This window comes from Lathamus discolor, chromosome 2, assembly GCF_037157495.1.
Source record: "Lathamus discolor isolate bLatDis1 chromosome 2, bLatDis1.hap1, whole genome shotgun sequence".
In the NCBI taxonomy this organism is placed as follows: Eukaryota; Metazoa; Chordata; class Aves; order Psittaciformes; family Psittacidae; genus Lathamus; species Lathamus discolor.
In genome coordinates, this window is record NC_088885.1 from 19,358,829 (window position 1) to 19,373,196 (window position 14,368).

The window sequence follows — 14,368 nt, forward strand, 5'->3', positions numbered from 1 at the left end:
ATCCTGTCTCACGGCTGTGAACAGGAATCTGTCCTGGCCCTGCATGGCTGCCTGGCTGTACAAAACAATGATTCCATTTGAAATAAGTGAAGAAATCCAAGCATGATCACAGTGGCTTCCCTGGACTAGGCTTAGGTTTTGCCCTTTTGCAACCAGCATTAGTTTGGGCTATCAATAGCTTTATAACTGCTGGAAGTCCCCCACAAGCAAGGGCATTGATTGTCTTTTCCTTGGAATGGAATGCGAAGTTACACATCCCTGTCCCTCCTAAGCCTTGTTTCCATCCTAGAGTGGTATTAAGTCTCATCTCTTTTAACTGGACTGGTTCCCAAGCCCAAATAATGGTGCAGCCCCAACAGCCTTGGAAGCAGCCAAGACGTGCCACAGCTGGGAGCTGCTCAATGAACCCCAAGGGCACTGAGACAGAGCACCTGGGCAACCTGCGGCAGTTTTAAATGCATGGAATGAAAACCTGCTTTGCTGCCTAATATGTGTCTTCCTAAAGAGGCTAATTAAGTGAGAAATTTGCTGCAACCTAAGAATCGTTTGTGCCTTTGAAACTCGAGTTTTGCAAACTTTCAGTCATTTTAGAAGAACTGAGCTGAATTTGAATCCTGAAACACACTGGGTGCAAGCTATTTCCCTCCTAGGAAAGGTAGAACAATGTCTGCTCCACAACTTCTAGCTGCAGACTTTCCTTTAGCCTAGACATGAGCCCTGCATAAATTCAGAGCTCACCAACTGTTATGGCTTTATCAACAACCTTATTAACAATCATGAAAAATAATCTATCTTAGAAGGGGACCACTATGTGCGAAGCCCATCTTTCCTATTTACTTTGTGACTATTAATGTTTTTTTTAATGCTTGTACATTAGTGCAAGGAATAGTGTTAGCATAATTCTAGTGTAAAATAAAATCAGCTGTATCCATTATAAGTGCATTACTGCCAGGAACTGTAAATATGTTTATGCCTGATAGCCTTTTGACTCAATAATATCCTGCTATCTCTGTTGGGCAGGCAAGTTTTTAAACCAAGAAAAGACAGGTTATGATTTTCATAACCAAACTGGGTTTCCTTTTGAAGTGCATTATCTAAATTCAAGTTTTAAGGAGGTCATTAAAGAAAATCTGCCTGTGATTTTAAAGGAGAACAATTGAAATGTCATCTTCAAAGTGGTGGCAAGAAGGTACAATGTGCACTAAGAACAAGTTATTCCTCCCAGATACACACATACACAGACAAACCCTGCCATATCATACCATACAAACAATTTTAATTGTGTAGTTACAGTCAATAACCACTCCTAGTCAGAACATTTCTGCATAAAGAAAATTGTGATACACTTATAAAAACAGCCAGCTGTAACAAAATAACTGGTGTTTTCATAGCAATAAACTCATAAAAAAGAAATACACCTTTATACAGAAAATTTATACAGCTGTAGCTTTAAAATTGATTGTAAACCAAAGGAAGACACATTGCAAACATCAATTATTTTCACATTAATTGCATAAGTTTCTAAGGTGATCTATTAGTTTTATTTACCTAAGCTTATTTGCATGATAGTAAAAATTGCATACAACAATAAGAGTGAAGCTTATAGTATGAATTGCTTGGATAACATAGAGCACTTTTTATAGGCAACTGTGTAAAGCACATTTTCTCTATTTAAAACTTTTAAGACACTTTGTTTTACTGCCCATCAAAATACATTTATAAATAGAAAAAAAAAATCAGTATGATAACAAGAGAAGCAATATTACATTTAACGGAAACTTCCAAAAAAATTAATTACAACATGATGCTGCAGGATCTACAAATAAATAATGAGGACTAAATTGTGTTTCACATTTTCTTTTTCATTTTCTTTAAAACCATGTAACAATAAGAATGGAAAAAAAAAAATACAGTGACCTTTATTTCCAAAAGAAAACAAATCTGAATTACGGCAGTGCCATATAATACAAGGCATTTGTTGGCATATGTTATCTTTAAACTGCATTCCACAGTCTATAGTTCTTTTGTAACATACAATAGTACAAGAGTAACAAACTCTTTTTATTTTATTTTTTTAAATAAATGTGAGTTTCCAAAGATCAAGTGTGGAGTGCTACAGTAATAATTAAAAAAACAAGAACAGAACAGAAATGAAAAACAGTAAATCACAAAAGTTGTAATGCTTGTCTGAAGGCTCCAGAATCAAAATCACTGGTATCATGCTTATTGGGTACACTCACAGTGTATCCAGTGAACACAAATTAATATCAAACAATCCTCAACGCCTCATCTGTTGCTGCGAAGCAGTTTGTAAAACAGAGTAAAACATCTAGTGCAGTCTGCATTATCCTTTTTTCAACTTTTGTGCAAGTTTTGGAAGATTCATTGGCCAGACAATGAATAATAAAGGTTTTCTGACAGAACTCAAGATGGAATTTTCATTTCATTAGTAAATACCAGTGGCACTGTTGAAATAAAATAATACTTTTAGATCAGTCTTTCAATTCAGCATTAATCTCTGTGTTCCCTTCTACTGATAACTCTTCTTCTAGTTTAACTGAAAAAAGCGTGTTTGCATTTTTGTCTTGGATGCTGTCTTCTAAATCCTTGAGCAACTCTTCTTCCTTGTACTCTGCAACATCTACCTCCAAACCAGAATTGTCCTTCAGCTTCCCATGGTGCTTGAGATAATATCGCTGGTTCTGAAAGAACTTGATAATGGTGTACTTGGGCAGGTCAAGCTGAGCGGAGAGAGTCTGGATTGCTTCTTCATCTGGATACAGGCCTACATCTTGTATGAAACTCTGTAGGATCCCTAGGGCTTCAACAGAAATCTTTGTTCGTGGTCGGGGTTTCTGACGATTTTCATCCTCAGATTCAGCTGGTGATGCTACTGTTGGTTGCCTTGGGGGTAGTCTGGGACCTGGTTGCTGCTGCTGTTGCTGCTGTTGTTGTTGCTGTTGCTGCTGCTGCTGCTGCAAGACAAAGCACAGTGATTTTTTTGTACATGTACTCCTGCTTACATGTTATGCTACCAAGAAAATCCGAGGTGTATGTGTGGGGTATTGCAAAGCTATAAACAAAGACTTAGTAAGTTTAAAGAATAAAACCCAAAGCAAACAAACAAAGAAACAAGGTCCATTATTGCTGAACCTGAATTAAAATATGAGTTAGTAACTCTGCATACCTCACAAGTGTCTGTCTGTGTGTCAGCAGAGCTGGGGATAAAGGAGTGGTGGGACAGAGAGATGGAAGGAACACTCTGGCTTTGTCTGACTGAAAACACCTATGATGTGACATCGACGCAGATAGCTGACAAATTTTAATGAACATGCTTCATGAGTCAAGTGCAGAGAAGGCAAAATGCTAAGTAGGTGACATAGTGTAGGATTAACTTGACCAGCTTAGCCAGAACTGTAGCGAGGGCAAAGTGAGAAAAGTGCCAGATGAGGGCAAACGAACAGGAGCTCTGCCAGCAGCAGCAGCTGCTGCCCGAAAACAAGGGCTGCAAATCTCTAGCAATAGCTAGACTAAGGGGCTGGGGGATCAAGGAGAAGGAGAGCATTTTAGCTAAGAGTGGAAATATCTCACTGGTGATCTGACCTTGGTGTGAACTGAAGTCTTGTCAAACTTGCAACCATTACGACAGAATGTGTTAGCTGCAAGTGCCTGATGTCATGCTGTCAAACCCAGCCTCGGCAAGGACAAAGGGATCTGAAGGTGGGATATTTGTATTTCCCCTTGAGGCTCTGACCTCTCTTGCCTGTGGTTTCAAAGAGGGTCTGTCTTGCCTGTGTTCAAGTATCCCAACGTATATACAGGGAACAAATCCATTTACCTGCTTCTGTGCTTGTGCTGGGGATTATTTAGTTAATATTTATAAAGCACTAAGATGCAAAGTTCTAAATAAGTTGCACCATTACTATTAGAAGGGAACATGCTGCATTCTAAAAACTCAGGCAATAAAAATGAGCCAGTATGCACATCAGAAGAATAAGATAAAGCAAATCATGATGTAAATAATTAACAAGAGCTTAAAATCAAGTTTTGCAAGCATGGATTCAGAAACGTTCTTAAAAGGTGAAGCACTGAGCTCTAGGGAAAGAAATGCTCTTCTCATGTACCACCAGAATACAGCACACTACAGATTATGTTTGAAATCAAAAGTAAATTTATCAGCTACTGTTTTTGTTGACAACTCTTTGCTTCACAGCACAGGAAGCACTGGTTAGCAAGATATTTTGGATCAGCAAATCTCTTGTCATACGGTACAAACCACCAGTTATTATTAAAAAACAACAGCAGCAAAACAAGCAGTTGCTATCACTACATTTAATTTCCCTTTGTGAGTCTCCCCTCAACAATTTTTTGTGTGATTCTAGGGGTTTCCAAGCTTGCAGTTGCAGCTCATTTGGAGATCCTAAGAAGCACAAAATACTGTACAAATAGTATTGTAAGTATGGGAGGAATTATAATTCTGCTCACTTTGTAGTGCACTTGTGGGTGTAGAGACTTCGCATAGGTTTCAACACCCAGTTTAGAAGCCACTGCTTTAAGTGATGATCTTATTGTAAGATCTGACACAAATGCCAGTGGAATTAGGGCTCTTGCCTCATCCCTATTCACAGCCTTTCATGTTTTATGGTCTGTGAGCAGTCCCATTCAAGGCTTCAATCCCAAAGAGATTCAAGACTACTGCCAGCACATTATATTCTTATAAGACTGAAGGCTTTGTATATACAGTTTGAAAACTTGTGTCTTAGCTACATATTTATGCATCTACAACAGCTGCCACGTGGAAGAGCAGAGACAAAACTTGGGCCCAATCTCCTAATCCTCACTCTTACAAGCCATATTAAGAGATTACAATGCAACTGCTTGTGTGAATAATATTTGCGAGATCAAACATACAACTTTCATCAACAAGGCAAGAAAATCTAAGTAAGTGACAGAGTGGTTGAAGGTTTATACTCTGCATAAGCTTTGCCTTTTATCCCTTTAAGAAGCGATTTTATTAAAAACAATGTACATTTTCAAACAAGTGCTGCTTTATTACTCAAAATAGATCTTTGTCCTTTGGCTAAATCAAACAGCAAGTTTCCAGGCTTTCACAATTATTTTAGTACTTGATATCCTTAGGGATTGTCTTATTCAGTTTGCTTTATCTTTAATATATACTCATGTTGTTTCTCGCTGCGAGATAACTCTATCCTTCCTAGCGCTGTAAATATTTTTCTGTATAGGTAATACAAATGATACACTGGGTCTCAGCTGAGGTTGGGAAAGCATGGGATAATATCTGCCCTTTAAGAGGGAGCAGTTAACGGGCTGACCTCAAGTCTTTTGTGAGAAGGGATTAAAAAGTCCCCAGCTTGGAGAGACAGCAGTCCGCATGGCCAGCCTGAGGCTTTCAATTTGCAGTGCCAGTGTGAGCAAATGGTGTGCTCCCCTCTGGAGGATGGGGCACCTCCAGCAATGCCCCAGAACAGAGCATAGCTGTTTCCAAGCCCAGTGGCACGGGTCCTACACCCCTCTTCTCTCTCTGACACAGTGCCCTTGTGCCAGCTCACCTGCGGAGCAGCACCCAGCCAAGGTCCAGCGGTCAGCAGGCCTGGTAAGAAAGCGCCTCTATGCTCTCCTTTCCCAAGGATGGTGGGAGAGGGGCTCTGAAGGAAAAACAAACAAACATTGGCTCACACCAGCCTCAACTGGGGATAAAGTGGGATGAGGAACCCTCTTCCCTTCATTCCTACGAGGTTTGAGTTAAGCTTTTGAGCAGCAGGACAACAAGGTCCTCCTGCTTTGCTGATAAGGAGTTTGACAACCAGTGCCAAACACCTCTGCCTGTTGGTCCTGCAGCCTGTCCTGCCAGGGACAGCTAGCACGGAGGCTCACCCTGCCCCGCACACCGCGTCCACCTAACCCAAACAAAAGCCATGGGTGGTCACACGCTCTCCACTGAACTCTGGTGGTGGACGGCAGCGCGCTCTTATCTCGTACCGGGAGACCTGCATTTAGCCTGGCTGGGAGGAAAGAAACACTAATTTCCTTTGCTTCATTTAAAGCTTTATTTACTCAACACTCTGCGGGATTGGCCAAGGTAAACTAACCTGAATCTGTTCTGCTGGCACATGGATAATGTGGGAAGGCCTGTCACCATGGTGATGAACTGCATTGCTTTCTTGTTCATAAATGGCATCACGTTCAGGCTGAGGAAGACTGAGGAACCTTCGGATCATGGAGAGATTCTCCCAGAGGGTCCTGTTCTCTGGTGAGGGATCTTCTTTCCAACGTAACAGCTCACAAAGCCACCCCTTGAAGATAACACCAGCAAAACATTAGTTTTTTTCCTCACTTCAGGAGGGGCAAAATGAGGGTGAAACACGTACTTTAGAGGTGCTGCATTCTTTCACACTCTCCCCAGCGGGAAGGGGCTTTTACTGTACAGGCTGGGCTTAAAGCAAACACTGATACACCGAGAGGCTGCTGCGCTATCTCACAGATCCTTGCCAACTGCAAGTGTTTCAGAAAGCACCTTCCCTTTGGTCCAGCACCACAGTGTTGCTGTTTGCTTGCTCTGAAACAAACGGTTGCTGGAGGGAGAATCCCTTACATGCTTCCCACTGCAGGACAGAGGTTTCACTGTTAGTACATTCTCTGTGGTATTTTCTTTTATGCAAGGATACAGCTGCCCGAGAGCACTGACCTGTGTTTTTGGAGCTGGCTGATTGTCTGCTGAGCATTTTTTAAAATCCTGGTACTACTAAAGACAAGGAAGGACTTCAAATACCTGCCTTGACTGTAGGGCTGCCTAATTCAAATCATAGCAGTAGAGGAGCTCCCTAACATCCTCTGAGAAGACAGGAATCCTTTCACTAGACAAGTAATATCTGCCTATACCTGCTACAAGTAGAGGTGGCTCTGCAGATTAACTTATTGCAAGTGACAGATGATTATCTACTTCAGGATTTTTCTTATAGATCCAGAAAAAAACTACTCTCTCAAGTTTATGTACAGAAACCATACGGCTGGGGGGTGGGGGGAGCAAGATATGCTCAAGCTTCTGACATACCCTTTATACCATTTCCATACAGCAAACTGCCTTCTAATTCAGATGTGGTTTTGGGATACATACTACAAAGTCAGCTACAGAATCTCGCACAAGAACTGCAGTGGCTGCTAATTTGCTTCTAAAAGAGACATACAAGTTCACCTTGAAAATTTAACAATTGTTTTCTTATGTCTTCTTAAAATTTAATTGAGGGTTTTTTTCTCAACTCTGTACTGGTAGCTTTAAGAGAAGAGTGCAGACACTCCAGCTGCCACAGTGTGCATCAGCAGCAATTTTTTGGTATAATAAAATTTAGAAAGAAAATATTACATATATAAAACACACATACTTCCTTTCTTTTAGCTTCAAGAAAGGATCTGTTTTCAAAACTAGGTCCATGCAATTTTATTTCTTAATGCTGTAGGAAAGATAATGTGACATTTTATTGAATCAACAAATAATATAAATGTACAGAAGCTTTTAGATCCTTTTTATATATACTGGTAGTTGGAAGATGGTTTACCCAGACTAGTTTACTAATACATACAATAGAAACACAGATACAATATAGACATGTATTTTCTTGAAGACATTCATATATTTAGCTAACAGTTAATAAATGAAGTGTAAAAATATTGCCACAATAGAAAGAGGTGAAAGTAAACAAACAATCTAATGCAATCATATTGTATACAAAAATATTTAGTGAGGTATGTATAAAAATTTGAAGTATATTCTCTTGGATGTAAGTGGAAAACTGAACAAATTACATAGGAGAAAATGTCCCCGAGAAACAGAAATAATCAAAATGACAAATGAGCAGAGAAAGCAAAAATTTAAATGGGACCAAAATATACTGGGTGCTCACTAGGTGTGTGAGGGAGGGCGGAGAGTAGTGGCAGCAGAAGGGTTCCTCTGCACCTCATTCTTTGACCACATGCTAAGGGTGGATGCTGGGTACTGCCCCAGGGTATAGCAAGCTGACCGGGAAATGTGGCCAAATGCCTTCAAACAGAGCACCTAACATATAGCCTGCCGCAGCTGGAACTGAGTGGCATGTTTTTAAAACAGGAGCAAGGGTCTGTGGATTCTCTCTCCCCACTGTAAGGCACCCTGCTAACAAGTTAATGCACAAACTCCCGGTGACCCTAACAAAATCAACTTGTTGCTCATAGTTCTCCGCCCACCTTGCCTCTGTGGGTATATGTGCTGCGTTGCCTCAATAGCAGGATTAGTTTTCTGCAGTGAGTTAAAATTGATGCAATCAGAAAACATGGGTAGTTTGCTGGGGCCAGAAGAGAGAAGATGATGTAGGGAAGCAAATCTAGATATTTTAATTGAAATGCAGGTCTTAAATTTTTAATTAAAAGCAAACAAACCCCCCAAACAAAACAAGAACTAAAACCCCACAAAACCCCCGAAAAGACCCCGAAAACCCCCCGAAAAGACCCCGAAAAGACCCCCCAAAACCAACCAAACAAAAAACACACCCTCTCCCCAGAAAACCAAACCAAACCACACCACACCAAAACAACAAAACACAACAACACAGGCACAGAAATAATCAGCCCATCCTGAAGCATAAAAATTGCCCTTTAGTTGTCTGGAGTTTGCACTGTTTCACATTGAAACTGTTGGCCTTCTTTCTAATGATGGTGAAACAGGGAGCAGAGCTCACTATCGTGACAATTTGGTAAAAGTAAAAAAAAAAAGACAAGACAAATGTCCCCTTCCATGGCACCTATTCAGACACACTGGAAAAGAAATTGCACCATGCATTTAGAAGCTGCACATATTTTGCCTGGTGTTCACGTGAACTACAGGTATCTTTGGGGAAAAACAAAAGATGGTTGAAACTGTTTGTAAATATCCATTAATAAAAACAGTTCCTAAGCAATCACATTTTGTGTTGATTAAACATATTTCATAATAATTTTGTTAACTAAGAAATTCCTTCTCTCATGTCTTTTCTGTTGCTACATTTATTAGATCAGACCTTATTTTTATTAATTAGTGATAGCTAACATTCTATTTCCAGTATTTCTCTATCAACTTTTGCCCCAAAATAATACTTCTAATTCCTTGCGTAAAAATGATTTGATGAGTTGTAACCTGAAGCATGTCTCTGCTAGCCTTTTGCGGAAGCAGTGATTTTGAGATAGTGAAATCAGATGTCTCTGACACGGTACACAGAATAGACTGATATTCTACAAAAATGTCTTTTGCAGAGGGTTTATCACATTTTTAAAGAAGTAGACATACTCTTACGAAACATACGATGGGCCACATGGAAACAACCAACTGAATTCTTCTAAAATTACAAAGATATAAACAGGTTTTTTGTCTTCATGGTATTTCTGAAAATGCTTATGAAAATTGATCTCACAAATATTCTCAGAACAGATAGTGATAGGCTGTAGGGCTTTACTTTGTTAAGAGACTAAAAATTTTGTGCCGATATGCTTTGCTTTGGCTCAAATTAACCAAAAAACCCCGTAAGTATTTAATTTAGTTTCAGGTTCAGAATTCTGACATAAAGCTCATTTGTAGAAGTCAGCTAAACGAGAATGCTTGAAATGCTTTTATAAGTTTTAAGAAATGTAATCGCACAGATTTTTGTAATTGTGAATTTTAAGTTCTGTACAATTTTTAAGTTTTGTTTTGCTTCCATTTGACCTAAAGAAACCTAAACTGCTGTAGTTAATGCAGTTCAATTTACAAGTGAATGTAACGGGCTGGCTTTTCTCTTCTGATGCTCATTTAAGTCTAAAGCAATTTGTCTAGTTCAAATAATTTATTTTGAAGGAGGGCTTGGATTTTTAGTATGTTTGTTTTCTTTACTGTCTTAGAGGAAGTGGAAAGGACCACCACAAAATAATAAGGAAATCTTTGTAACTCAGATTAAATCACAACCCATTTATACAGCATATATAGTGTACTGCTAAAAAAAAAATAAATAAATAAAAAGCCTTAAAATAATTAAGCTGATATATCTGTGCAGTAAGGCAAACCCCCCAAAACTCTGCAATGACATTGGGAACAACCTTGATTTTTAAACAGAGTAAATTTGCCAGGCAACATTACACTGAATATAAAGAGAGTACAAAGCAAAATATAAACATTAGCCACATGTAAATATGTTTGGAGAACTTTCAGGATGTTACTACTTTTCAAACTGACAAAGTTTAATTTGACACCTTCTGTTCTAAAACCTTTGTTTCTATTCAAAATCACGCCTTTAGCTGCTATCAATCACTATGCTCTCCCTATTACTTAAAATACTGGCATGGGCCCTGGATAAGCTGAAAATGCCATGCAGATGAATTCTGAGATAATATGTTCAAACCTGTTATATACAACACAAATCCTGTAAAGTTATGTATTGTAAACCTACATTTATTGGGAACTAAAAGTCTTAAATCCATCTGCTACAAAGAAAATACTGTTATGCACTTTCAAGTAACCAAGTACCATCTGCAAAGGTCTTGCTACAGTAAGCAAGAAAATGGTGAAAAAAAAAAAAAAGATGCTAAACCTAAGATATTTAAAATAAATAAGAGTCTTCTGTCTGGTTTTCTGATAAGGATTTAGTAAAGAAACATAAGACAGTAGGAGAAAAAAACCTGTGAAAGCCGAACTGCCAAGCTATTGCTGGAAAAGCGCAAAGAGGATAACTGCCAAACATTAGACTCTGCAAGGCCCATGAGCATGCTTATTTTAAAGAAAGCATCTATGATTTTTATCTGTGCACCCAAATGCTATTTTATTCAGCCTGACCCGAGCTGTGTTTAAATAAAATCTTCTGCTGTTTCACATAGAGTTTCTAACAAATTATTCCTGCTTTCTGGTATCTTTCTTATTAAAAGAAAAAAAAAGAAAAAGAGATTTGAAATCTGCACTTAAGGTGTAAATACCCTAAGTAGATCAAAGAGAGCAGCATTACAATAATGAAAAATATTCTCTGGGCAAAGCTTTCCAAATCAGCAACAAACACATCTAGTCTGCGAAGAAACGGCTTCAAGGTAGAGCAACTAAACTCTTTTAATTTGGTGAATTTGTTAGAGTGATAAAAATTTGCTAACTCATTAATATTTCTTACAGAATAACAAAGACTCCTCATTTTTTAGAAGAGCTGTAATTTGCCTAAAAATGCAAAACATTTTAGAGTATAACTGCTAAGACATGAACAGTTTTTCTTCAGTATAGTATATCTAAGATTATTTTGTATCATTCTCTGGGGCATATAGTATAATAAAAATATATGGTGTTAAAAGAAAGCAGTCTAAATAGGGCAATATTTGATACAAACATTTTAGCAGAAAGTGTGAATGCATTTCAGGATCTACTGCGAACAAAGACTAAGTACATAATCCATTAAACAGTACTTCTAACTCAAAAAAAATTGAGTATTGTAGACTAAACTAAAGTAGGCATTTTGAATGAGCACATTTTCAGCAACTAACTATAAAGCTAGCAATTTATCATTCAGCAAATAATTTTCTACTTTTAAAAGAATCTGTAAGTGTTACTTATGCTAATGAAGACTGTTTTTAATCTGCCCACAAACATGCTAATAGAGGGCAATTTTTTTTATTTACAATGCTGAAGGCACTCCAGTTTATAGAATACAGATATGAAATTACACTTGGTAAAATGGGCTCTTAATTGTCTGAGCAACCCAAATCCTTCACCTTTAGCACAAAAGCTTATAGACAAAACAAAGGAAAAGAACTCATGAACTAAACTTCAAATATTGGCTAAACTTTAAATATTGATTTTTTCCCCTTCAAAAGCCATCCAACTCGCTTTACAAATGTCATTATTATTCCAAATGCTTGCATTCATCATAGATATTTCCATTTCTTTTCAAAATAGAATCCACGTATAGAAAAGAAGAAAAAAGGCTGACATCACCCCTACTGTATATGTGTATAGTCTTAGTCTTTAGTATTAAACTTGTAAGCTGCTCATTGCACAGAAAGGTTGCTTTTGGAAAAGTCATAATACTTTGAATGTGATACATAATGGTAGCAAAGGAGTACTGAAAGCATTTTAAATTATTTACTAGGTTAAAAGGGTGAAATGGTACTTTAAATACATCAAATTTCATCATCTGGGCCATTTTTTGGTGGCAAAGTGGTATTGATCTTTCCAAATGCTTAAAATTAACTATTTCCAGAAGGTCATTATTTGATTAAAGGCATTAAAGTTGAGGGCAAGAAATGATGCACTTTGTCTTCTTTCCCATTCAAATAATTGTGTAATTTAATCAGAACTATCCCTTCATGTCCTGTAATAAAAATGTTTGTCTTAAGATATTGTTCTTTACCTAACATATTAACCTTTAAATGTTATGAAGTTCTTAAGAATAATCTCTGCTTAGAGAAAATTCTTCCATAATGCAATGAAAGGATCTCCAGCATTTAAATTGATAAGGCCAAATTTCCCCTGCACATTGATTGGAAAAAGCATTAAACCCTTCAACTGAGGTTTCTCACAATGTTCAACAGGATCAAAAATGCAGGGAGTTCTGAATCAGAAAGCTCATGCATATGGCATTGAGAAGCAAAATAAGCAAATGTCACTTTAGCACAAACAAATGTGACAAATAAGTAATGATGGACACTGCTTTAATTTATCTGGGAAAATGCTGTTTGTGTTACATTGTACTATCTGGAAAAGTACAGCAGGAAAGAACACACAGGGTAAGAACAGAGTATTTCATTCAAAATTCATTTTCTGGCTGAGATTACTTAAAGCTGACTTCTTTCTGGGTGTAATACCTGTGGGTTCAGACATGGAAACAAGCCTAGATGACAACAGTGGTCCTTTTTAGCCTTTAAGTTCTTGAATTTCCTGATTGCAACAAAATTTATTCTGACTGCAGGCTTCTCTTTTCTAAAATACAGAAATTGTCCCGGTTATCTCTTATGCAAAACTGAATAGTCCTAAATGCTACATGGAAGAACTGAAGCCTGTTAAAAGAAAGGCTACTGAATACTTTTCTAATGTTTTACAAAAAGTAATACTCTACTAATCTAGACTTAGTAGGTTTTGATACTGATAAACACATTTGTTAGTGAAAATCCTTTCAATTCAGGTGGTATTTTCAAGTAATTTCAAACACTGACTTCTGTGAGGCACATACTTTTGAGCCATTTTAAAAACTACTGTGAATGCTCAACACTTGGATTTTCCTCACAAAACTGGGTTCCTTTAACTCAATAAGCAAAAGCCCATTTTTCAGCCCGTTCCAGGAGACCAGTAGAGATAATAGAATATGAATGCCTCTTCTTGAGATGTGGCCTTAAGTGATAATAAATGTCCCACAAAAGATGGTTGCTTTAGTACTTTATTTACGCTAATCAGCCTTAAGATTCAGGCTTTGCCTTTGAGCATTTCCCTAAATCAGAGAAAGTTTGAAACCTGAAGCTGTCCTTTATCTTCAGATATTTCTGGTTTATCTATTTTACTGGCTTTCATTACTAAAACATTGAAAGGGGAAGCCAGATGTGAATTTTAAATAAATCTGTATCTGCCATCATAATAGATGAGATTTAGCAAAACAAACAAACTGAAAACCCCACAACCTCATAGGGCTTTTCAGAAAAAAGGTAAACTTCACTAGCAGGAAAAAATTCCTTTGAAGAATACTGAAGCAGATTATGCCATTTCCTTAAATGTCTTATCCAACCTATTATTTAGTTATACCATCTGTCTGGTTGTTACCTCCACCTCTTCTTTGTGAAAGTGCAATGACCAAACAGCTAGCAGTAATATTGATTGTATTTCACCACAACATTTTGGTGCTATCTGGGGGGTGGGGGAAAGGATTCCTAACATCTCTTTTTCCCTCTGCCTTTCCTCCTCCCCAGCTGCAGCGCTTAAACATTAAATACGTATTTCCAGTCTTGTAAACATCCAAATAAATAAATAGGAAAAGGAAACTTGCTAAAACAACCTCTAAGATTCAATGAGCAAACAAGTACAGAAACAAAATGACCTGGAGAGCTGTGGCCCTGCTTCCACAGTCTCGACCCTCCTTCTAGCTGGAGTCATGGTGAGCAGCCAAGAGCCACTGCTACCAAAAAACTTGTCAGATTAAGGTCTGAGACTGTATTCAAACCTGGTGGGTACGTTGCTTGCATGTGAGCACCTGAGACGTACCACCAGCTCATAGAAAGAAAAAACCCTAAAATATAACTCTAAAACTGACTGAAAACGTAAGTATCATTAGTTTTAAGCTGACTAGAGAGGGAGTTGAGTAATCTGAATGAAGGGCTTCTCCCAAGCTTGGTTTCTCTGCTCTCAGCCTCC

General features: G+C 38.0%; 1 protein-coding gene across 7 annotated transcripts in view; it reads right to left on the reverse strand.

Moving 5' to 3' along the window:
* Positions 1-1,254: 1,254 nt before the first annotated feature.
* Positions 1,255-14,368, reverse strand: part of SATB1 (SATB homeobox 1) — a 92,609-nt gene continuing 79,495 nt past the window's right edge. For 4 of the 7 annotated variants that reach the window (XM_065666035.1, XM_065666036.1, XM_065666034.1 and 1 more), the window contains 3 exons: positions 6,111-6,314; positions 5,571-5,666; positions 1,255-2,975 (listed from right to left, as the gene is read on the reverse strand). In XM_065666035.1, the coding sequence (XP_065522107.1) occupies positions 2,493-2,975; positions 5,571-5,666; positions 6,111-6,314 (783 nt within the window). In that variant the 3' untranslated portion in view covers positions 1,255-2,492. The remainder of the gene's footprint in view (positions 2,976-5,570; positions 5,667-6,110; positions 6,315-14,368) is intronic. The other 3 variants (XM_065666037.1, XM_065666039.1, XM_065666038.1) reach the window with 3 other exon arrangements.